The sequence below is a fragment of the Tenrec ecaudatus genome, chromosome 13 (assembly GCF_050624435.1).
Source record: "Tenrec ecaudatus isolate mTenEca1 chromosome 13, mTenEca1.hap1, whole genome shotgun sequence".
NCBI lineage: Eukaryota > Metazoa > Chordata > Mammalia > Afrosoricida > Tenrecidae > Tenrec > Tenrec ecaudatus.
This window is the reverse complement of record NC_134542.1, coordinates 77,538,400-77,562,555: the sequence shown is the minus strand read 5'-3', so window position 1 is coordinate 77,562,555 and position 24,156 is coordinate 77,538,400. Positions and strand designations below refer to the sequence as shown.

At 39.3% G+C, this 24,156-nt stretch overlaps 1 protein-coding gene across 3 annotated transcripts in view; it reads left to right on the top strand.

The window, feature by feature from the left end:
• SLC4A10 (solute carrier family 4 member 10) overlaps positions 1–24,156 on the top strand; it is a 241,254-nt gene that overhangs the window by 171,700 nt on the left and 45,398 nt on the right. For all 3 annotated transcript variants that reach the window (XM_075528845.1, XM_075528844.1, XM_075528846.1), the window contains one exon: positions 17,322–17,427. In XM_075528845.1, coding sequence (XP_075384960.1) covers positions 17,322–17,427 — 106 coding nt within the window. The remainder of the gene's footprint in view (positions 1–17,321; positions 17,428–24,156) is intronic.

Here is a 24,156-nt window from a genome sequence, read left to right as displayed (position 1 = left end):
TCATACAACTCTTATCACAATCCATACATACATCAATTATGTAAAGCACATTTATACATTCATTGCCCTCATCATTCTCAAAACATTTGCTCTCCACTTAAGCCCCTGGCATCAGCTCCTCATTTTCCCCTCCCTCCCCGCTACCCGCTCCATCACGAACCCTTGATAATTTATAAATTATTATTTTGTCATATCTTTCCCTGTCCGATGTCTCCCTTCACCCACTTTTCTGTTGTCCATCCCCCAGGGAGGAGGTCACATGTAGATCCTGTAATCAATTCCTCCTCTCCAACCCACCCTCCCTCTATCCTCCCAGTATTGTCACTCACACCTCTGTTCCTGAAGGAATCATCCACTCTGGATTCCCTATGTTTCCAGTTCCTATCTGTATCAGTGTCATCTTTATAGAAAAAGTTAAATGTTTAATAAACAAAGAATGAGTAAATATTATAGCCATGATAGCTAATGGTTATAAAAAAGTAATGTTGCAACAGAGAATGTTTGTGTCACATTGCTACCAAAACATGTATGTGCATAAAACTATGCAGAAATATGCTTAAATAATATTACTAAATGAAATACACCAACAAAATTACAGTAACTGTGGTAGAAAGGCAGTTACTTAAAAAAATTTATAAATGTTCTGCAATGTGCTTTTATGGGTTTTCGAATTCAAATGTTTTGAGAAATAGAAAAAGAATGAGCGTAAGACATGGGTGCCCTCTGCTGGATCCGGATTCTCTGATATTTTGTTTGTTATAAATACGTAACTTGTCACACAACGCTCTGGAGGCTAATTGCGTCAATAAAGTGACTTTGAAAAGAAAATCACAAAGCAACACTGCTCTGTGCAGATCGGAAAGGACTATTAATACCCACCGAGACAAAAGGAGAGCATCTGCAGCCCAGAGACTGAAGTCAGTGATCACGTGGAATGGAGTTCTACCAAATTATGGTTTCCAGGAGACAGCCAGAGGCTCTTCTTCCGTGGGAAAGAGTGATCACCTCCATTAGGCCTTGCAACAAAAGCAACGGCTTCGGGAAGAGGGCATTTAATTATACTATTTATCTAATCACTCTGCAGCCATTTAGACAAACAATATGGCTTAGATAACATTCTTTTCATTGGACTGTAAAGGGTAGTAGAAATCCTGACTGCCAAAGCCTGTGTTTAAAACCAAACAACCAAGCACAATAAATCCAAATTATTGTCAGTATTTTTCAATGCAGAGAAGGGCACACATCGCCCATTCTTCCACTTTCCAGCCTCACGAGCTTATCGTAGTGACAACAGTGACAGCTAACAGAAATGATCGTGCTCTCCACGTTCATCCTGTCTACATGCCAAGCCCCGTTGGAGTTGACTATCCCCGTATTAACACATTTGATTCTCATAATGAGCCTATCAGTGGATTACTACCACAGCCATCATTTTACAGATAAGATGCTGTGATACAGACTGCTTCAAATAGCATTTTCAGTATGGCTCCACTAAACGGCTGGACTTCAACTTGAAGGAGCGTAGGATGTGTCCGAGCATCCAGGACAATGGTGCCGTCAGGGCTGGCTTCATCGGTGCAGAAACTCCTGCTGTCAACCCCTCCCCCAGGGACCTCGTCCCATATCAGGTTTTAAGAATCCGTACTACTTTATATTGTGAACTTTAATTATAGAATAATATGTGACAAACATAGGTAAAAATTGATTACTTATAATATTTCTTAGATTATAGGAATCTCATCAGCATATACTGTGTAAAATCTTCTTATATTAACTTACATTATTAGTTTTTAAAATATCAGTAACTGAGCAGAAACCTTTCTGATTATTCTGCTTTAATTACTGTTTCATTCCAAAAACATTATTGATATAGGTTTACTACAATATTGTACCTAAAATACTTGAAATTTTAACGAATATTTGTGGCTACAAAAACACGCAGGATCCCTGGTGGCATTAGTGGGGTTATGTGTTGGGCTGCTAACTGCAAGGTCCGCAGTTCAAAACCAGCAACCACTCTGTGGAGAAAGATATGGCTTCCTACTCCCATAAAATTACAGTCTGGGAAACCCATGGGGGCAGATCTCTCTATTCAGAATTGACTGGGTGACTGTAAGTTCTGGTTTTATACCAACACTGACGACAACACAAACAACAGCATAGGCTTGTAGTGGTTGCAGGTGAACTGCGTGAGTCAAAGTGTCACTGATATTGAGTTATAATGACAGTTCTGATTGGAACACATTAGAAACATCCACTGCCATGTGCCCATTCTGACTGATAGCACCCCTACAGGACAGGGTAGAACTGCCCCTGTGGGTTTTTGAAATGATAACTTTTTGTGGCAGTAGAAAGCCTCATCTTTCTCCTGAGGAGCAGCTGGTGGTTTCAAACTGCTGACCTTGTGGATTGCAGCCCAATACAAAACCACTACACCAGCAATGATCAATTTCCATGCTTTCCCAGTACGAGTCTGCCATTGGGGGTAAATGTCTGCCACCCTAGAGGCTTCCTTTGTTAAAGGCCTCCCATGTGATTTAGTCTTTGAGATACGAACACATCTGGGGGAGAGGAGAAGCACTTGACTCCTGTAGGTAGAGCTAGGACAGAGGGACGTTTCCTGCTGGCAACATGTAAGTCCACTATGGTCTTTCAGGGCGATTAGCTTAGGGCTCTGACTGGAGACCTGTTAGTGAAAGCAGAGGGAGGGATACAGAGGAGCCTGGGTTTTAAGAACAATGCCAATATAAACTGGTCTTACCACACGATGAATAAGGCCTTTCTTTTCTATGGACACACACACACACACACACACATACACACACCGTCATATCCAGTCTTGGCCCAAAGCTTCAAGGGGGCTGGTTCTGCTTCCCTGGACTGTCCTAGGACCTCTAAACATATCCACCTGGAACTGTTATAAGAATTATTCACCACAGGAAAGAAGCACACTAGCCCATGTGATCACAAGGTATTGATGGGATTCAGTATCAGGTATCAGAAGACCTCAAACAATCAATCATATTGATGTGAATGAGGGAGGTCAGAGTCTCCATCTGTAGACAGTTGGACATCCCCTCACAGAAGGGTCACAAGAAAGGGATGAGCCAGCCAGGTGCAGTATAGCACTGATGGAACACACCATTGCTCGAGTTCTATAATGCTTCCACCAACCTTCCCCCCCCCACTATCATGACCCCAGTTATATCTTGCAAATCTGGCTGGACCAGAACATGTACACTAGTAGAGATGAGAGCTTTTATTTTTAAAATCATTTTATTGGGGCTCATACAACTCATCACAATCCATACATACATCAAGTGTGCAAAGCACACCTATATATTCATTGCCCTCATCATTCCCAAAATTTGCCTTCTGCCTGGGTTCCTGGAATCAGCTCCTCATTTTCCTTTTTTCCCTCTCCCTCCCTCCCCGTTTCCCCTCCCTCATGAACCCTTAATAATTTATAAATTATTATTTTATCTTATCTTACACTGACTGGTATCTCCCTTCACCCACGTTTCCCTTGCCCATCCCCCAGAGAGGAGTTTATATGTAGATCCCCGTGATCGGTTTCCCCTTTCTACCCTCTCTTCCCTTCTGGTATCGCCACTCTCACTGTTGGTCCTGAGGGGTTCATCTGTCCTAGAATCCCTGTGTTTCTAGTCCCATCTGTACCACTGTACATCCAGGTTTGCAAGGTAGAATTGGGATCATGATAGTTGGAGGGAAGAAGTGTTTAAGAACTAGAGGAAGGTTCTGAGTTTCATTGTTGCTACACTGACCCCTGAGTGACTCATCTCCTCCCCACTATCCTTCTGCAAGGGATGGCCAATTGTCTACAGATGGGCATTGGGTCCCCATCACGTGCTCTCCTCATTCACAGTGATATGATTCCCCTCACCCCCACCCCGCCTTTGGTGCTTGAAACCTGGTTCCCTCCGCCCTTCATGATCACACGTTTGTGTGCTGCTTCCATGTGGGCTTGTTGCTTCTGGGCTAGATGGACGCTTGTTTACTTTCAAGCCTTTAAGACCCCAGACACTATAGAGATAAGAGCTTTTGAAACATGGAACTCAGGAGAGATAAACCCTTCAGGAACATTAATGGGAGAAATGATACCATGAGGGTAACGGGATGGTGGGGGGAGAAGGGGAGAAAGGAGGAACTGATTGTAATCATCAATGTATAATCCCTCCCCAGAGGGATGAACAACAGAAATGTGGGTGAAGGGAGACAGCAGATGATGTAAAATATGAAAATAATAATTTATAATTTATCAAGGGTTCACAAGGGTGGGAGGGTAGAGGAGGCAGGGGGAAAAAGAGGAGCTGATACCAAGGGCTCAAGTAGAAAGAAAATGTTTTAGAAATGATGGTGACAACATATGTACAAATGTGCTTGATACAATTGATGTATGGATTGTTAAAAGAGCTACAAGACCCTGAAATGTATTTATACAAAAATAATAGAATTTCTGCTAATTATAGAGCACGAACGCTTTCCATGATCATTTTGGTGTCACCCCTCTCACGGTGTCACTAACACTGCCCCCCCCCCCCACACACACCCACTGTAAGACCACAGGTCCAGAATTCAGAGTCTGAGCATTAAACTATACCGTATACTTACGTTTTTGTTTTTCAAAGCCATAATCCACCCTTTCACAGGAGAGCTTCCATGCTTTCCTTCCTCTTTCCTCTCTTCTCCTGGCCTCGCCTCCTTTCTCCTCTCCCCTTTTCTCTCTGTGGTCTTGTAATTTGGCATTGAACGTATTTGGACTAAGTTCATCAGAACCAGGGCAAACAAGGAATGTGTTCCATTTTCCTTTCTTTTTCTAATTATTTATAATATCTTCTTAAGATAGTTAAAAACATAACACCTCAAGTCCTCCAGCACCTTCTTTGAGTCACTGTGGGCTGGTACAGAGTTTATCTCCAAACTTCCAGTGCAGACATGAAGTCTTTTAGAGTTATCTGCTGAGGCCCCAAATCGCAGAGATAGGAACTCAGCATAGAATGATGATTTTTCTTGGCTGTACATAATATCTGTGATGTACAAAATAAATATTTGAGATAAAAATATATCCTTCTAGTGTCAGTTTACCGCTGACCAATATTATTAGCTAGAGTTTGACTGCACAAGAAACCACTCATGCTGAAAGCCTGCTGAAAGATCAGATTTTTTTTTAAAGAGCCTCTCAAGTATGTCCTGTTTATTCCCCAAATTCTACCTTAGTGCTTTCAAGAGCCCCACTGAACCTAAATAACTCCCAAGGATTCAGGTACCACATTTATTCCATTGCGCTAGCTAGGAGTACATTGTCTTTGGAAAGCAAATGTCCCTGCTCACAAGGAGCAGTAAAGGAAAGAAGGAAGATCACCTTAGTAGCCAAGTTTAGATAGGGCTACGTTGCTATGGTTTGGTGTCATTGTTATGATGTGTACATTAGACCCTATGGATAACAGAACGAACCACTGCCTCGTCCCGCGCCTTCCTGGAAAGCTGTTCTTGCGTTGCAGTCATTGCTGCAGCCACTGTGTCAGTCTCTTTTGTTCAGGGCCTTCCTCTTGTTTGGTGCCCTGATACTTTAGCAAGCATGATTTCCTTTTCCAGGGACTGGTCTGTCTTGGTAATGCATCCAAAATATGTGAGACTAAGTCTCAGCATCCTTCCTTCTAAGGAGCATTCTGGCTGTACTTTTTCCAAGACACCTTTGTTTATGATGATGATGATGATGATGATGATGACAGTTCTTGGTACTTTCAATATTCTTTACCAGCACCATAATTCAAATGTATTGATTCTTCTGCCGTCGTCCGTACACAATGTCCCACTTTTACATGTATGCATAGTGCTTGAAAATAGCATGGTTTGGAAGAAGCCCACCAGCCTGTGTGATCAGAAGGTGTCCACAGGAGCGGATGTCAGGCCTCAGAAGACCCAAAACAATCATATTGATGCAAACATGGGGGGTCAGAGTGGAGACCCAAAGTCCACCTGTAGACAACTGGATATCCCTTCCAGAAGGGTCACAAGGAAGGGACAAGTCATCCAGGGTGCAGTATAGCACCAACAAAACACACAACATTTCTCTAGTTCTTTAATGTCCCCCACCCCCATTATCATGACCCAGTCTACCTTACAACTTCCGCTAGATTTGAGCTTGCACACTGGTACACATAAGACCTCTTGACACACGGAATTCGGGACAGATAAAGACCTGAGGAACAATAATGGGAGTAGTGAGACCATGAGGGTAGGGGAAAGAGGGCAGGGGAGAAGGAAGAGAAAGGGGGAATTGATCACAATGATCAACATATACTTCCCAATCCCGGGGAGATGAACAACAGAATCGTGGGTAAGGGAGACAGTGGATGGTGTAAGATATGAAAATAGTAATAATTTATAATTTATCAAGGGGCCATGAGGGTGGGAGGGGAGGGGAGGGAGGTAAAAAAGAGGAGATGATAACCAAGGGTTCAAGTAGAAAGAAAATGTTTTGAAAATGATGATGGCAATGTATGTACCAATGTGTTTGATACAATTGATGTATGGATTGTTTTAAGAGTTGTAAGAGCCCCCAATACAATTATTTATAAAAAAGAAAAATAAAATATCATGACTTGGGTCAGGTGCACCTTAGTCCTCAAAGTAACGTCCTTGCTTTTCAACACTTTAGCAAGATCTTGTGGAAGAAATTTAACCACTGCAATGTGTTGTTTGATCTCTTGACTGCTGCTTCCACAAGCACTTATTGTGGACCCAAGAAAGATGAAATCACTGACAACTTCGATCTTTTCTGTTTCATCCTGATGTTACCCATTGGTCCAGCCGTGATGACACTTGTTTTCTTTCCATTAAGTTGTAATTCACTTTGATGGTGACGTCAGTGATCTTCATCAGTAAGTGCTTCAATCCCTTCTCCCTTTCAGCAAGCAAAGGTTTGTTTTCTGAATATCGAAGGCTGTTAATAAGCCTTCCTCCAGGCCTGATGCAACATTCTTCCTCATATAGTCCAGCTTCTCTGATGATTTTCTCAGCACACAGATTCAGTAAGTATGGTGAGAGAAGATAGCTCCGACACACACCTTTCCTGATTTTAAATCAGGTAGCATTCCCCTGTTATGCTTGCACAACTGTCTAATGATCCGCATACAGGTTCCACATGAATACAGTGAGGTCTTCTGGAATTTTCATTCTTCTCAAGGCTATCTATAGGTCATGATCTACACAAACACTTTAGCATATTCAATAAAACCCAAATAAACATTTTTCTGGTATTCTCTGCTTTCAACCAGAATCCTTCTGATGTCAGCAATAATATTCCTTGTTCCATGTCCTTTTCTGAATCAGTCCTGAGACTGTCAACTCCCTGCTACAACTGTCGTTGGATGATCTTTAGCAGAATTTCACTTGCATGTGATATGAATGAATTGTTCTATAATTTGATCTTTGCTTGGGTCAACTTTCTTTGGAATTGGTCCACATATGGACCTCTTCTGGTCAGTTGGCCAGGTAGCTATCATCCATATATATTGGCATAGGTGAATGAGGGTTTCGGTGCTTTGCCAGGCTGTTGAAGCATTTCAATTGGTATACGGCAATTCTAGAAGCCTTGTTGGTGGCTAATGCTTTCCGTGCAGCTTGAATTTCTTCCTTCAGTACCACTGAGTCTTGCTCTTGTGCTGCCTCTTACAGTGGGTGAATGCTGACTAACTCTTTTCGGTAGAATGACTGTGTTTTAGTCTCATCTTTCGGTGCTTCCTGATTAATTCAATATTTTGCCCTTAGAATCTTTCAATGCTGCAATTGAGCGTTGAATTTTTTTTTTCAGGTCTGTTAGTTTCAGATTTGCTGTGCAAGTCATTCCTTTGTGGTTGTCTAACTCTAGGTCTTTTCACATTTCATTATAATACTTTGTCTTCTTGAGTTTTTCCTTTGAAATTTTCTGTTCAGTTTTTTGACTTCAATATTTCTTCCCAATGGAAAAAGGGCTATGGGAGGTAAGAATTTAGCAGATAAATTACAGGTGTGATGATGTAGTTATGATAGGAAAGCAGGGCAGTAGTGCAATCTGGAAATTTTCTTAATCAGAGTAGGATGCTGAAAGGGAAAGCTGGGGGGAAATACACAGCTAAATCACTTAATCTAGTCTGGAGTCATCTCTGCCCATTCTCACCCTACTGCCTATATTGACAGAAATGGCACTGAATGACGTCTGTTGTGTCTAGGTGCCATCAAGTTGATCTCTACTCACAAAATCCCAGGTGACACGGTAGAACTGCCCTGCAGGAGCAGACCACCACGGCTTTCTCTGTGGAGCCGCTGCAAAGAACACCTCTGCCTTCCCCCTGATTCCGACTCAGAGCGACCCCACAGGACAGGGCAGAACTGCTCCTGTAGGTTGCTCAGACTAATTTTTTACTGGGGTAGAAAGTCTCATTTTTCTCTCACAGAGCAAGTAGTGGTTTCAAACTGCGTACCTTGTAGTTAGTAGTCTAAAATGTCACCCCTAGCTGACCAACTATTTGGTTAGTAGACTAGAACTTAAACTTCACACGAGCAGCTTCCTTAACGTGGAAGCTTTGTTGTGAGATACCGTTAAGCCAGCGTTTCACTCACAGTGACCTTGTATAGTGGAGGAGAATTGCCTCAGGTGTGGTCTTTGCTATAATCGTTACAGGAGGTGATTGCCAGACCTTCCTCCCGCAGAGCTGCTGGGGCATAGCAACCTTCTGGGTAGCACCTTAGCACTTTACCTTTGCGCCCCCAGGTTACTTGAGTGGCATCTAGAGCAGGGGAGTCAACTACTGGCCCGCGGGCCCCCCGGGTAATTGTTTGTGGCCCGCGATGCTCTGAAATAAAACGAAAAATTTAAAAATTGTTATGAAGAAAATAGCGCTTAGGGGAGATTGAGGCAATACCGCACACACAATTCCCCGTTAACCCTTTAAGTACTGAAAGTGAGTATACACGTGGCCCAGTGCCTATCCCCGGGGCCTGTGGACGTGTATAAACGCGCTCAGTTCCAGTGACGTTTGAAAGTGACATGTCTGCCGCTCTCCATGTCGTCATGTAAACAGATCCCAATAGCGAAAAGGTTAAAAAGAGCACTCTGGGTTGTGCTGTTACGAATCATAGCTAGCGGCAGCGCTAGTTCACATTTTTAGAGGGAAGCCATGACCATTGTGCATCACGTTTGTCAGCTTTCCAACATTTTGTGTTTTTTTATTAGTTACTTTGTTATATTTTCCAGTCACAACATAAGAGGCAAAAACTAGTAGGAGGAAAGTGCTGGCAAGTTTTGGGTAAAAGAGAATAATTTTAGTTTTATAAGTACATTAAATAAATGTTTAAATAAAAGCAATTATCTAGTGTCTTAATTATCCTATACATATTCCTGAATCCTCCTTTCAAAATATAAATTTAACAAAATTTGTAAGTCTGATGTGGCCCATGTGAATCTTGCCCGTTGCATCAAATGATCCACGTTTTAATTGAGTTTGACACTCCTGATCTAAAAAAAATATACTATAGCTGTAAGAGCAAAAGTGTTGGGGTCAAAAGGACCTGCGCTCAAATCTAATTATGTCAATATGACCTTAAGGAGAAGGTATCAAGCACACTGCACACCCCACCCTGCCAGGTAGAGAGTTCTCATCTGCACTCCCCTGGCCCACTATCCACCACTGATAGCTGACTATTCATCAGAATTGAAAAGAAAATAAGTGGAACAAGTAAACCATCATGCCCCCAAAAAGAAAAGAAAGAGGAAGCTCATAATAAATAAATGCCTGAACCTTATAACCTGAATAAACAGACGTGAGCAACAAAAGAAGTCCACAGTCTCCAGAAGAGAGATTTAGTAAACACAAAATTAACAGCAATGAAAGAAATAAAACTACAGGAATATGAAGAATTCAACTGAGGAAATTAGGTGGAAGAAATAAACCACCAACATCACAAAAAAGGATAAAAGGAGGTTATTATAGGAATATGACAGTAGAAAAATCTATGTTGATTGATAATCATGCTGAATGCAAACGTATTAAATATACCACACAAGAGAAATAGAGTGATGGAATGGAATGAACAGCAACAAAAATACATCAATTAGTTGTCTACCAGAGACACGTTTCAGACAAAGATATATAAACAAACTAAAAATCAGAGGAAGGAAAAATACAGAAAACAGTAACTAAAAACAAGAAAGGGGGCAATACTCATCTCTGAAAACATTGTTTAAGGCAGATTTTACAGCAGAAGACAAATAGTGATTAAGAGATCAATTTATCAAAATGACATATTGAACAAATATTTATGCCCTCAAAGACAAAACCAAACCCAAACCAAATCTATTCCAATTCATAGTTGTCTGTTAGCATAGGATGCAGATGTCCATTAGCACAGAGTACAGTTATCATAGAGTTAGCATAGAGTACAGTTATCATAGAGTTAGCATAGAGTACAGTTGTCCATTAACATAGAGTACACGGATTCCAAGGCTATAAATCTCGGCAAAAGTCGACTCCTACATCTTTTGTCCATGGAGCAGCTAGGATGTGTCAACTGCAGACCTTTTGGTTATCAACCTACTGCATTAATCCCGGTGCCACTAGGTCTCCTTATCCTATGCCAGAACTCCAAAATACACAAAAACAAGCTCTAACTCTACTGAAAAATGAAATAGTCCCACAATAATAGTGAGAGACATTAGCATGCCACGTTTAATGATGGACAGAACATCTAAAAGTAAATTCAGCATGATAAAGAAAATCTGAATAATACAATCAACCAACTTCATCTCACACACTTTTACAGAACAATCTACCCAACATTAGCACAATGTACATTCTTTTGCAATGCACAGGGACCCTTCTCCAGAATAACAATATATTAAGCCACAAAACAGGCCTCAGCAATTTCTAAGTAATGTAATGTATCTTCTCTAATCACCAGTCTATAGAATTAGAAGTCAATAACAAGAAGAACAAAGGAAAAAGTAAATAAATGGAAACCGAATGCTATTATACTTTAAATCCAATGTGTAATTTTAGAAATGAAAAGTGAAATTTTTAAAATTCCTAGTCAAATGAGAATAACAGAATAGCAAAAGAATAAACAATAGGAAAAATCAATACTAGAAATCAGTTCTTTGAAAAGATCAATAAAATAACAACCCACTGGCCAAATCATTAACAGATGAGATTAAAATATTCAAAAATAAGTAAAAAGAAGGTTGTCACAACAACCTACTTAGAGGAAAATAATCCTAACATGTATTATGGGGATATGTTCTCTAATACATTTTAAAACCTCATAGAAAATGAGAGATGTATAGAAATGCACTGCCTATCTAAACTAACACAAATTGAGGTGCAAAATTTTAACAGACTCATAACATAAAAATAAATTTAAAACATCATATAAAAATATATCCCAACAAATCAAGCCATGACTTCACTGGAGAATTCTACCTGATATTCAGAAAAGAGGTGATACCAATTATACTCAAATGATTCCAGAACATAGAAGAGGAAGGAATACTCCCAAATTAAACTATGAAGCAAGTATAACCCTGATAATAAAACTGGACAATAGTAAGAAAAGAAAACATAGGTTAATTTTTTTCATGAATATGGATGCAAAAATGCTCAACACAATTTCTGCCAATGGAATTCAATAAAGTATACACATGTGTGCATGCACACACACACCCACCAAAAACACATGTCAAATAATACTATATCATGACAAATAGGATTCATACCAGGTATACACAGATGGTTTAATATTTTAAAATAAATTAACATAATTAATCACATAAATGAAAAAAGAATCACCACACTTGATGCATAAAAGGTACCTGATAAAATTCAAGATGCTTCCTTAATAAAAACTTTCAGTTAAATAAGAGTAGAAGGACACAACCTCAACATAGCTAAGTGCATATATGAAGGTAAGTCACAAAGTATTGCTGCAAATTACAAAAGCATTTATTAAACAAAAATATCAAAATGTGAAACTATTGTTTATTGACATATCCTTCATGTTGGTCTATACATTTCAGAAGGCAGTGTTGCCATCTCTAACCCTTGCCAGAAGAAGTCTACACTCTTCCATTTATACCACATCAAAATGACAATTTTGGAACCCTCAAGGGACTCTGATCAGGATCTGTTTACATGTTTTGGAGTTTGAGGGAACAAAAATTTCTGAAGGGTATAGGGTGAATGGGGTTAGATTTCCAAGTGATATTCTTGCAGGACAAGTCCTGCTACTTTGAAAAATGAGCAGGTGCTTTGTGATGGGAAAAAATTAATTGGTGCAACTCTCTTTGCCTTTTTCTCACTAATGCAATTTTCTTAAAACTTCTTCCTAATGAATCTCTATGATTGTCATGTCATTTGAGAAACATCTATCAATATTCAATATTTCAAAATCAACAACAAAATGTCATAGTGGCCTGCTGAACTGACTTTTCTGCTTTGAATTTAACTGGCCCAGCAGATTTCTTTGGGAACTGCTATTTTGGTTAGACCATTTTGAGTTTTGAAGTCACCCTAATGAGGCTAAAGCAGGTGTATTACTGCAAGAATGTGTCTGCAGCCATCCACTGATCACCAAGATGTGTTTAAACATTTTGTTTGACATAAACTTGTGTATAAGTGAACTGGACCTTAATAACAATACTTATTGACTTACTCTTATATACAAAACTAACTTGTTGACTTTATTCTCAGCAGAGAGACACAGAAATCATTCCCCTTAAGAATGTGAACCAGACTAGGATTTCTTCTATCACCATTCTTATTCAATATTGTACTGAAAATAATTAGCTAGAACAATAAGACAGAGAGACAAAGAGAGGGCTTTCAAATATGTAAGACAGAAGTGAAACTATCCCATTTGTGGGTCCCACAAATAGAAAATTCCTGATAATCCACAAGAAAGTTAGTGAAACTAATAGAAGGATTCAGCAGTGACATATTACTGAGTTCAAAACTCAGTAGAATTCTGCTACTTTTAGAGAACTTTGGGATGGAAATCAGGAAAATATGTATTTTGTAATACCTCCCTAAAAATTAATACACTTTAGATAATTCTAACTAAGTATATAGAATATTTATACAACGAAAAACTACAGAACACTACTGCAAGGGAGCCAAAGAGACTCACATGAATGGAAAAACATGCTATGCTCATGGATTGGAAGACTTACCATTGTGAAAACGTCAACAGTAACAAAGCAAATGAGCCCCAGTGGCAGTGTGTGTTAGATATTGGACTACTAACCATCAGGGCACAGGTTTCGACACACCAGCTGCTCAGTGGGAGAAATATTGAAGTTGTCTGCCTCTGTAAAGATTTACAGTCTTGGGAATCCTATATGGAGTTGCTGAGTCAGAGGTGAACTCAATGGCAGCGAGTTTGGTTTTCACCTAAAATGATGTATAGATATAATGCAATCCTGATTTCAACAATGTTCTTTAATAAGATGGAGTTCTTTTCCATGGCTTCACAGAAATGATTGGCTGCTCTTCCAAGAAGCTGTACCTCTCCTTCTCAGCCATGAGCTCTCTGGAACTCATTGAAGTGGATTTTGAATGCAAACTGTGAGACTTTTATGAACAGGAATGGCTACAGAAGTTACTGCCACCACACTGAGAAGGGTTATGGTAGCAGCAATCAGATAATTATGCTTGATCTAATTGAATTAAGGATTGTTATAATATTTGTAAGAGTTCCCAACAAAATGAAAAAAAAAGAAGCATTATGTTGTCTCCATCAGTAGTGGGAATTACAAGCAAGGTTTTTCCATGTAGCAGGGTGCCCTGACCAAGGATTGCACTTGCCTGTTACTGAGTAAGGGGCACTCCTGTTACAGAACAAGTGGAACAGGAGAGATGAAGCACAGATCTGCCTGGGATTGCATTGCTGAGGCCAATCCAAACATTCTCAACTTGAGTATGATAAATAAAGGGAAGCCGGGGAGGGGATGGACATATCCCAGGACTGACTGATATTACTGTACCTCACAGCCTAGGGCCCAAAAGAACAAGCAGAATCCAGACTCTTCCATTTTCCTAAAGAGGACAATGTCTGACAGGCGTAAGAAAGCACTGGAACACAGAAGGCAAGAAACCCAAGATGAGAAAGCCCCCAGGATTCAGCGTTTTATGCCTCCTCGTGTCTGGCAGTACAAATGGCAGCACATTTCTGGGAGGACACAGGGCCCAAGAGAAAGAAGGAGGCAGCCCAGGATACCGAGTCTGGGCCAAGTGAACGAAGGATGCCAAAGGACAACATTGGGAGCAGATAGCCAAGACTGGGGCTGTCCTCTCAGAGCTTCCTCCTCTAAGTCCAAGTCCACTCAAAATCAGATTTCTAAGAGCCTCAAATAAGTAAGTTCATCTATTAAAAGAAACTAAAACAACACCGCCAACAAAAACAAGATGGAAATAGAATTTATAAACATATGTGTTTGCATATATATGCACACATAAATATATATGTGTACTTTGCACACATTATTTGATATATACAACTATTACAATGCTAACTCTTTTTATATAACTCCTGCAAGAAAATTAATATATTTTTCTATTTTACATTTTAATGTATTTTTATCATATTTTCTGAGTATGAAAGTATTTTTCCATCAAGCCACTACAGTGTTGAGTCCTTTCTTTTCCCTAGGAAAAGTATTAGTAAGATCAAGTGGGGAGATTCCTCCATCAAGGGAAGGCACCGCTGCTTGCTAGAGAACAGGTTTACAGATAGAAGTTTGAAGGTTCACTTTAAGACCTATAATCCTTGCTCTTTCCATTGGAACATGCACAATTCTAAAGTTGTAGCAAGATATTCAGGACAAAACCAATTTATACTGTTTTGGAGAATACCATATGTGTAATATCTAAGCCTCCTTATGCAGGAGACTCTAGCAGGGGTCCTCAAACTTTTTAAAAGGGACCAGTTCACTGTCCCTCAGACCCATTAGAGGGCTGGACTACAGTTTAAAACAAAACTATGAACAAATTCCTATGCACCTTGTATGTATCTTATTTTGAAGTAAAAAGCAAAAACGAGGCCAAAACACCCTGGGGACTGGATAAATGTCCTCAGCGGGCCTCATGTGGCCCGCAGGCTATAGTTTGAAGACACCTGCATCTAGGGTAATGTCTATACTTTGTCTTCTATCTTTTCAATAAGTAGCCATCTTATTTCACACTATACACATGGCTACCAGGAGCTCTACTATTAACTCTCAGTCCCTCGACCTGGATGTCTTCATTGAGTATGGACCGGCTCTTCCTGTTAGGATTTGTCCCTGGGCCATCCCTGAGAGACCTGTGAAACAAAGCAGTCAAGTTCTTGCTCTTAGAGGTTCCACTGCAAGTTATCTAGTTTGCCATCATCATGTGTAACTGGTACTGGATTTGGTAAGATCTTTAAGAAATTTTATTCAATGCAGCTGAAAAAAATTTATATGGTGGGGTTAAACAGGGAAGCACATATTTATTAGCTCCTACTCTATCCTGTAGTATTACTATGAGTCAGAATTGATTGAGGTTTTCAGGGACTTAATTTTAATTAATTTGAACTCACAATCAATGGGTCCACAAACACAGAAACAGCTGTCAAGAAATCTAACGACATATTGCATTGGGCACATCTGCTGGCCAAACCTCTATCTTGTGTAAAGAGCAAAGATATCGCCAAAGGACTATGGTTCCCCTGGCCTAGGCCAGGAGAGTTTTCATCATCTCATATGTCTGTGAAAGCTGGACAAGAAATAAGAGAGGCTGGAAAAGAATTGACACTGATGAATTATAGTATGGACGAAGAAGATTGAAAGTGCCACATTCTACCAGAAGAAGATGCAGATCTGATTTGCGGAGGCACAGTTAGAATGCTTCTTAGAAGCAAACATGCTGAAACTTAGTCTCACCTACTTGGAACATGTTGACAGGTGGTACCATTTTCTGGAAACAGACATCATGCTCAGTAAGATAGAGACTATGTGAAAAAGAGGAAGACCCTCAACGAGATGGACTGACACAGAGACTCCAACAACGGACTCAAACCTAACAATTGTGATGACGGACAGAGGGCCAACAATTCGTTTATATGGGGCCACTGTGAGTCGGAACTGGCTGCATGGCAGCCAACAGCAACCATCTCCCTCCTGGAGACCCGTTCTAAATGCAATGAGTCTCCTTCGCTTCCTTAGTAAGAGCAGTCCCTGGAGCTGCCCATATTCCCAAATCTAATAAAGATGCTTCTTAGTGATAGATGTATGGTTAACTCTCTGGGAAATCAATGCGGGATGTGAAAGAGAAGTAGACTAAATTCCTGATGTAGGAAACAGTAGAAAGAGGTTACTTATCAAGTACAAGGTAATAAATGTACAGTTTCCATAGAAACAATGTTGGAAATGGCAGCTTGGCTCTCCATTTACATTAATATCATTTAAGTACTGTTTCAAATGATGCAGTGTCTATGGGTTACATGGGTGCCCAACCTATTACATTTAAAAAACCACTTTTGTAGGAAAATACTTCTTGAATGGCAAATAGAATGTCTGTGAACAAACTTTTGGAAAACAAATCATTCATAAATCGATCTAACTTCCAAGGCCATTACTTTGTTGGCTATCTTTCTTTATATCATGTTCTCCTATCTGCATTTTAATGTTATGATGTAAGTCTAGAGACTATTACATATCACATAATCACCACTATTTCTTCTTCTTTCTGCTTCTGCCCCTACCCAGCAATCAGAATTTTAAAATTTTTCAGAAGGATGATTGCTCAGCTCAAAGAATAGTACATCTGAAGATTCCATGTAGAATTGTATAACAAGGTTATACGTCCTCTTTAGATTAAGAATCAACTCATTCAAATCAAATAACATATGGCTATACAGTATGAATTAAAATACATTAAATAAAAAAATAATCATGTATCTGGGTATTTATAATCTACCACTTTATACTCTAAGTGGAAGTGTGATAGGTGTGAAGTCTAGAAAGCATTCAGATTTGAATGCTCCCCAGTGACCTGTGTGCTAACCTGCACTTTCCAATAATTTCTCTGTCTGGAGCCTAAAGCTTCCTTCTAGTAAACGAAGTCGTGTGGAACATCACTAGTGATTTCTGGAAACAGCCTGTTCTAGAGCAGTTTAGAATGGCTCAACTGCTTGTTGCTTAGGCGAAGAAAAGCTCTGATGGGGCGAGAAGGACCCATTGCTCACTTGTTTGGGAAACAGTAGCATGGCACTACTTAATTCACAAAGAAACGACTTTGCCTTTTCAGGTGTAACTGCGTGGAACCCCATAATCCAAGTAATGACACCTTGCAAGAATGGAGGGACTCTAATATCTCTGCCTCTGACATAATTTGGGAGAATTTAACTGTGTCGGTAAGTGCAACATTAAAAGATTAGTCATATCTTAAGTTTTATTGCTTTAAAGAGTTTGCGGACATGCTGAATCAATTATTGCCACTAAGATCAATTTTTGAGTGCATAGTTTTATAAAAGTGAGTTTTGTTTTCATTTGAATTTGAGCAGTTTCTGATATTTATCCATAAACAGGAGTTTTCCTTCATTATTAAGTTAAAGTTTTTTTCATAGTTAGTAGGGCTGGACTATTCCAAAGCATACATATACAAAAAATATAACAGATTAATAGAAAGCACATTGATCTAAATGCATATCCCGAATTAAGTCTGCCTTCTGTGTAGCGAACCCTTACTGGTTTCAGTTTACTATTAATTCTGCTTCAGTTGTTCAAAATGTGCCAGTGAATGAGAGAATATTTTGAAATATTTTATTGTAAATATTAAGGTCTTTGGGAGGTACAAAAGTCACTTGTGTTAACAAAATTTTGGTGCCCCTTTCAACAAGGACTTTCTTACTCCCATTTAATTACTTTTTTCCACTCAAGAAATCAAATGGCAATTTATTTTTCATTTAGCACCATTAAATCCTATGCCTTTGTTTACTTTTATTTGACTTTTTTCTGCTTTGTGATTTTAATTTTTCTCATAGCACATTTCTCAGTCATCCTTAATCTGGTATAATGTTTGTGAATTTCTATTTTAGCATCATTTCCTTCTTTTCAGACAAATATATCTTTTGAAAATCTAAATGTATTCTTCTTTTTAAAATTATCAAAATATGAAAGTTCTTGGTTTCCTCTCTTCTCTTCCCAGTTAAACCCTTTAAATTCAAATCTTCTGCCAATTTACTACCTGCTTAAGTTCAAATCCCAAAACAATCACTAGCACATATTAAATAAATTCTAATTAATTTTATCAGACACTGATATTATATATTTTAGTAGGTAGACAATCTAGTGAAACAAAGATTTTATATCTGTTCTACAAACTCCAAGTGTTATTCTTATGATAGCATGTCAATAAAAAGTTTTATCAAACTTAATTTAATTTTTAATTGGTTTTAATTAGCTATAAGTAACACAGCATACAATTTATAATTAAATCTTATTAAGAAGGGTTGTACAATCATCACAGTAATCAACTTTGAAGCATTTTCTTCTTTCTTGTACCCACTGATATTGACTTCCCATTTTCCACCCTCCCCTTTCGTGCCACAGGCAATTATTATTTCAGTTACTTTTTCATAAATCCTGGCTTCCCTACACAGAAAAACACATGGAACAAGGAAAGAGAACAGAAAGGAAAAAAGAAGGACCAGCAATGATCAGATAAAACAGTGAAAGGCATCAATCTAAGAGAAAGCAAGCTATATCAAAAATTTAGAATAAACTGATAGTGGGTTCAGAGGGAGATCTAATGGCAAGACTAACTGCATTCCAGCCTAATTACAGTTGCTAAGAACCTCTTTCTAATGTGCTACAAACCTCTGCTATCATGCTGTTCAAATCCCTAGCCTGTGGCAGTGAGGACTCACTGGGGACTCAATTCACAGAAGGACCTGCTAATGGATTTGGGACTTCCGCTATTATCCACAGCATTTTGCAATGAAGTATTTAAAAATTAGGCATTGGTATTGGTTCCTCCTCGGGGTTTGAGTCTTATTGATTCTAATCCTTGGATCACACCTGCTGGTGTGTTTCTTCTGTGTGATGTTAGCTTACTCCCCAATTAGATGATTGTTTATTTTGAAAGGAACCTTTGAGACCACAAGTACTACATATTTCTTCTGATAGCTAAGCACCATCTGATTTTGTCACCATACTTTGCTTTGGTACCCAGATCTTCAGTGATCTCAGGAGAGTGAGTACCTGGCAGGGTCGTGTCACAAGAACTAATTGTTCTTATATTAGGCCTGTAATTAAGTGGGAGCTCAAAATCCCTGCATACAACGATAGTTTCTATATGTCCTTGGTTCACTTCTAGAGACATTTTTATCCTTCTGTGGTGGTACCTCATCAATCATCCTCATGGGGCTTAAGATAATTCTATTGATTGTATCATTAGTATAGTTTATTTAAAAAGCTATAATTTTTGTCTAGATTATTTTTCTAAAGTTTTTTCTTAGGAAAATTACCAATGTCATCAAAGACATTTTTAACTAAAGCACTGTGCCAATGTCCAGTATAACTAGTTTAGTTAAATAGGCCTCACATGTGTATTATTTATTTGGAAGGTATTATATTATTGTATCGAATTATTTCCTATCTCATGAATTGTCATTTTTATCTTGTTAATTTAGCAAGGGCAATAGGCTTTATCGCTCAGAGTCCTCTTCCACTACGACAAAACTCCGGTTCATTCTTTTCATCAAGCAAAGATACTTTTGCAATTGTTTTTCATAGGGAATCATTAGACATCCACTTGGTAGTCCTAATTTGACTCTTCTGACTTCTTTGTGTTTCCTAATTTTAAAAAAAATCGTTAAAAGTGACACATTTTCTTCTATTTATAATGTAAAAATCACTGCACTCGCCGGATTAAATCCAGGGTCTTCGGTTCTTTAAGGATGTGCTTCATGGAACCCTGGTGGCATGGAGTTGGGCTGCAGTCCACAAGGTTGGACCCACCAGCTGTTCTGTGGGAGAACGAAGATGCAGCCCTCCAGGGCCACAGCCACAACCACCCTCAGAACGGCCCATGCCTGACCCACAGGGGCAGTTCTACCCTGTCCAATAAGATCACTGGCAGTGAGTTTGGTTTGGGTGGTGTCACTGGCAAACCTTGATAGAGCTTATTTTGAAAAATAGAGTTTATATTTTTATCTTTTTATTCCATTTCTCCACAATTTTTTGAAGCTCCCTTGTATATTTTTAGCAATTTCTCAAAAATCAACCATTACTCATATAAGGAATTCCTAAGCAATATGGCAATGTTTAAAATATTCACAAGCAGTTAACTAGCAATGGATTAGAATTATTTCCATGCCTGACTTACACATTTAGCTTCTGTGTTTATAAGGGACAGGAGATGACTGCCAATTTTACTTAGTTATTTTATGAAGCTTGTTTTTGCCAACTTACAAAATTGTTTAAACTTAAACCCTTTTGGAATAATATTTAGTAGAAATCAACTTATTGATAAAATTTTTTGTTTTGTTTTATTTTTTAACTTTCTACCATAATATTTACAAGCTGGTGAAAGTTTAAAGAATAAAGAAATTTTCCATTCAACAATTTATGCCCATTTTGCTTCGTCATTGTTTGCAAGCTCCACAACATCACATCGCTTATCCCGCTTCCTTCCTGTGGCTCCTGTTCCCGTGTTCCATTCCTAATTTTCCTGCCTCTGGACGTGGACCTTGCGCAAACGCTGTCCCTTTGAACTCAGATGACTGATCACTCTAAGGAGTGTGGACTTCTGTAGGATCGTTTTTCACCTGATTTGTCTATATTTGGCTAAAATTGAGTCTCAGGGTGAGTTCATTTCCTGACTTGAAGGATGACTAAAGGCCATAATCTTGTGTGCTTGGGTGTGTGTGTGTGTGTGTGTGTGTGGAAAGGGGATATGGGGAGGGGAGGGACTGTCCAATAGTTTTCATCCAACCTATAAATCTGGTCTTTTTTTATGGTTCAAATTTTTCCCCTACACTTTTCTCCCACTTTAAGGAGGACTTTCTAAATGTGTACCCTTTTAGAGGCAGTAGGGATAGCCGGGCACTATCTAGCTCTTCTGATCTCAGAGTTATAGAAATTAAGGTTTGAAATTGTGGTCCATTAGTCCATCAGTTTAGTTATTTTCAAGTAACTTTAATTTTTCTCACTCTGCTTTGTTCTGGGTGGGAAGAGACAGATAAATGCACCTTAGACAGCTGCTCAAAAGCTTTTAAGGCCCCAGTTGCTGTCCATCAAAGTAAGATGTAACACATTGTCTTGGTGAACTGTGTTATGCCAATTGACTTTTGTGTCCTCTTGGACTATCGTGCTAAGCCCTAGGCTCAGGGACTTTTTTCTCTGAAAGTGTTTCGTTACAGCTAAGCAGTTTTCACAACTTTCCCCCTTATAGGCTCTATATACTCATGGGTATATTTGCAGTACAGGTAAATACATATGTAGGAATAGCCTCTGTCATACCTATATGTCGATAGGGTTCCTTTCTCTTTCTCATCTATTGTCATCATGCTTGTCCACCTATGAGCTGTCAATTATTTTTATTGTAGTATACATAAACATTTTAAAGTTCTCATTGCAGATGAAACCATATTAGTTTCAATTCTAAATCCCAGGGCTTCTTGTATATATGTATGTGAGTGCCTATTGGAGGGTACAGTTAGTATAAATCTGAAGATTTAGAATCTAGTACGTCAAGAGTTCTCATTTTTCTCATACCACCTGGGGTTATGAACCAAAAGGTCAGCAGTTTGAAACTTCAGGAGAAAGACTGGGCTTTCTACTCACTGAAAGAATTACAGTCTCAGAAACCCACAGGGGCAGTTCTACCTGTCCTGTGATAGGGTCAGAATTTGACTCCACAGTGAGTTTAGTTTGGATGCTCAATCAGGATAAAAAAAGAATGTGATTTTCTAATTTGCTTTGAATTAAATTAACTCTGCATGCTATTTGGAAATTTATTATAAGTTATAAAAGAGCAAATTGATCCTTTAGATGCCACCTACATTTTTAAAACTTGAAAGTGAAACCTAGCCAAACCTAAGGAATATTGAGAAGAATTGTATACTACATATAAATCTATAGGTATTATCATGGACTTCTTTTCTTTTTTCTCCATTTATTTTTATTTTCATAAATCATTTTATTGGGGATCCTACAGCTCTTATAACAATATATACATCAATTGTATCAAGCACATTTGTACACATGTTCATATGTTGCCATCACTATTTCCAAAACATTTTTCTTTTTACTTGATCCCTTGGTCTCAGCTCCTCTTTTTACCCATCCCTCCCCCTCCCTTCCACCCTCGTGAACCATTGATAATTTATAAATTATTTTTATAAATTTTACACCATCAGCTGTCTCCCTTCACCCGTGTTTCTGTTGTTCATACTCCTAGTTGGTGGGGGGGGGGGGCAGGGGGTTTGTAGGTAGATCATTGCAGCCGGTTCCCCCTTTCTTCCCGTTCTCTGCTCACCTTCCCCCTACCCTCATGTTGTGGATACTCCCATTACAATTCCTGAGGGATTTATCTGTCCTGGATTCTGTGTGCTGAGATCGCTTATCTGCATCAGTACCAGTGTATATGCTCTTGTCTAGCCAGATTTGTAAGGTAGAACTGGGGTCATGATGGTGGGAATGGGGGAAGCATTAAAGAACTAGAGGGATGTTTTGTGTGTCCTCAATGCTATACTGCACCCTGGCTGGCTCATCCCTTCCTTGTGACCCGTCTGTGAGGGGATGGCTAGTTGTGTACAGATGGGCTTTGGGTCTCCATTCAGACCCCCTTCATTCACATAGAAATGGCTGGGTTTTTTTTTTTTTTAGGTCTTCTGATGTCTGATACCTCATGATCACACAGGCTGGTGTGCTTCTTCAATGTGGGTTTTGTTGCTTCCCTGCTAGATGGATGCTTGTTTAACTTCAAGCCTTTAAGACAGCGGTCCTCAAACTTTTTAAATAGGGGGCCAGTTCACTGCCCCTCAGACCCATTGGAGGGCCAGGCTTTAGTGTTTTTTTTTAATCTATGAACAAATCCCTATGCACACTGCACTTATCTTATTTTGAAGTAAAAATGCAAATGGGGCAAAAACACCTGGCGGCCTGGATAAATGTCCTCGGTGGGCCGCATGTGTCCCATGGGCTATAGTTTGAGGATGCCTGTTTTAAGGCATTGTTTCTTCTAATAGCTGGGTACCATCAGCTTTCTTCACCGAATTTGCTTATGCAACCATTTTGTCTTCAGTGATATGTCAGAAAGGTGAGCATCACAGAATGCCAAGTTTTTTAGAATAAAATGTTCTTGTGTTGAGGGAGGATTTGAGTAAAGGCCCAATGTCTGTCTGCTATCTTAACACTTAACATATAAATATATATACATAGACCTACATCCTTATAATTATATATTAATATATTTACACATGTACATGCCTATGCTTATACCTCGATAAATGTCTTTTGCCTCCTAGTTCTTTCTTATATTTCTTTTTACTTTCCTCCTGTCCTACTAGCAGGTTTGGACTTCATTTGGCTCTCTATATTTCCTCTCGGCTACATTGCACTTGATAGAACCCCACCAGGCACTCTATGCCTTCTTGGACATAGATCTCTTGTGGTTCCTGTGTCCTTGAGTTTGTTAGCTACCCTTTCCCCTACCTCCTCTTCTTCACGGACTGTTGGTCCAGTTGTTTTCCCCTCTGGATTGTTTATCCCCCCAATCTTATATAGATCGACATTAAAAAAAAGAAAGAAAAACAACAAACAGCCTATGAGCAGTTCCAGGTCTTTCTGCATACCTGTAGGAAGGTTTTCTGATGGGGTCTGATGCAGTGCCAAGCCCTGCCCTGCAGTCCAAGCTTGGTGGGCCAGGATGCTGTTCATTCTCTCTCTCTCTCTCTCTCTCTCTCTCTCTTTCTCTTCCCTTCTTAGTGTGCTCCTGTGTGGTCTGCGCAGATAGTGTGGACTTTTAACTCTACTTTATATTTAGCAATTCTATTTGCTTCTTATTTACCCTCTGCCACTGAGTCCATTCCAACCCATGGCCATTTATGAATCGTTATCTGGGCTGAAAGCTTCAT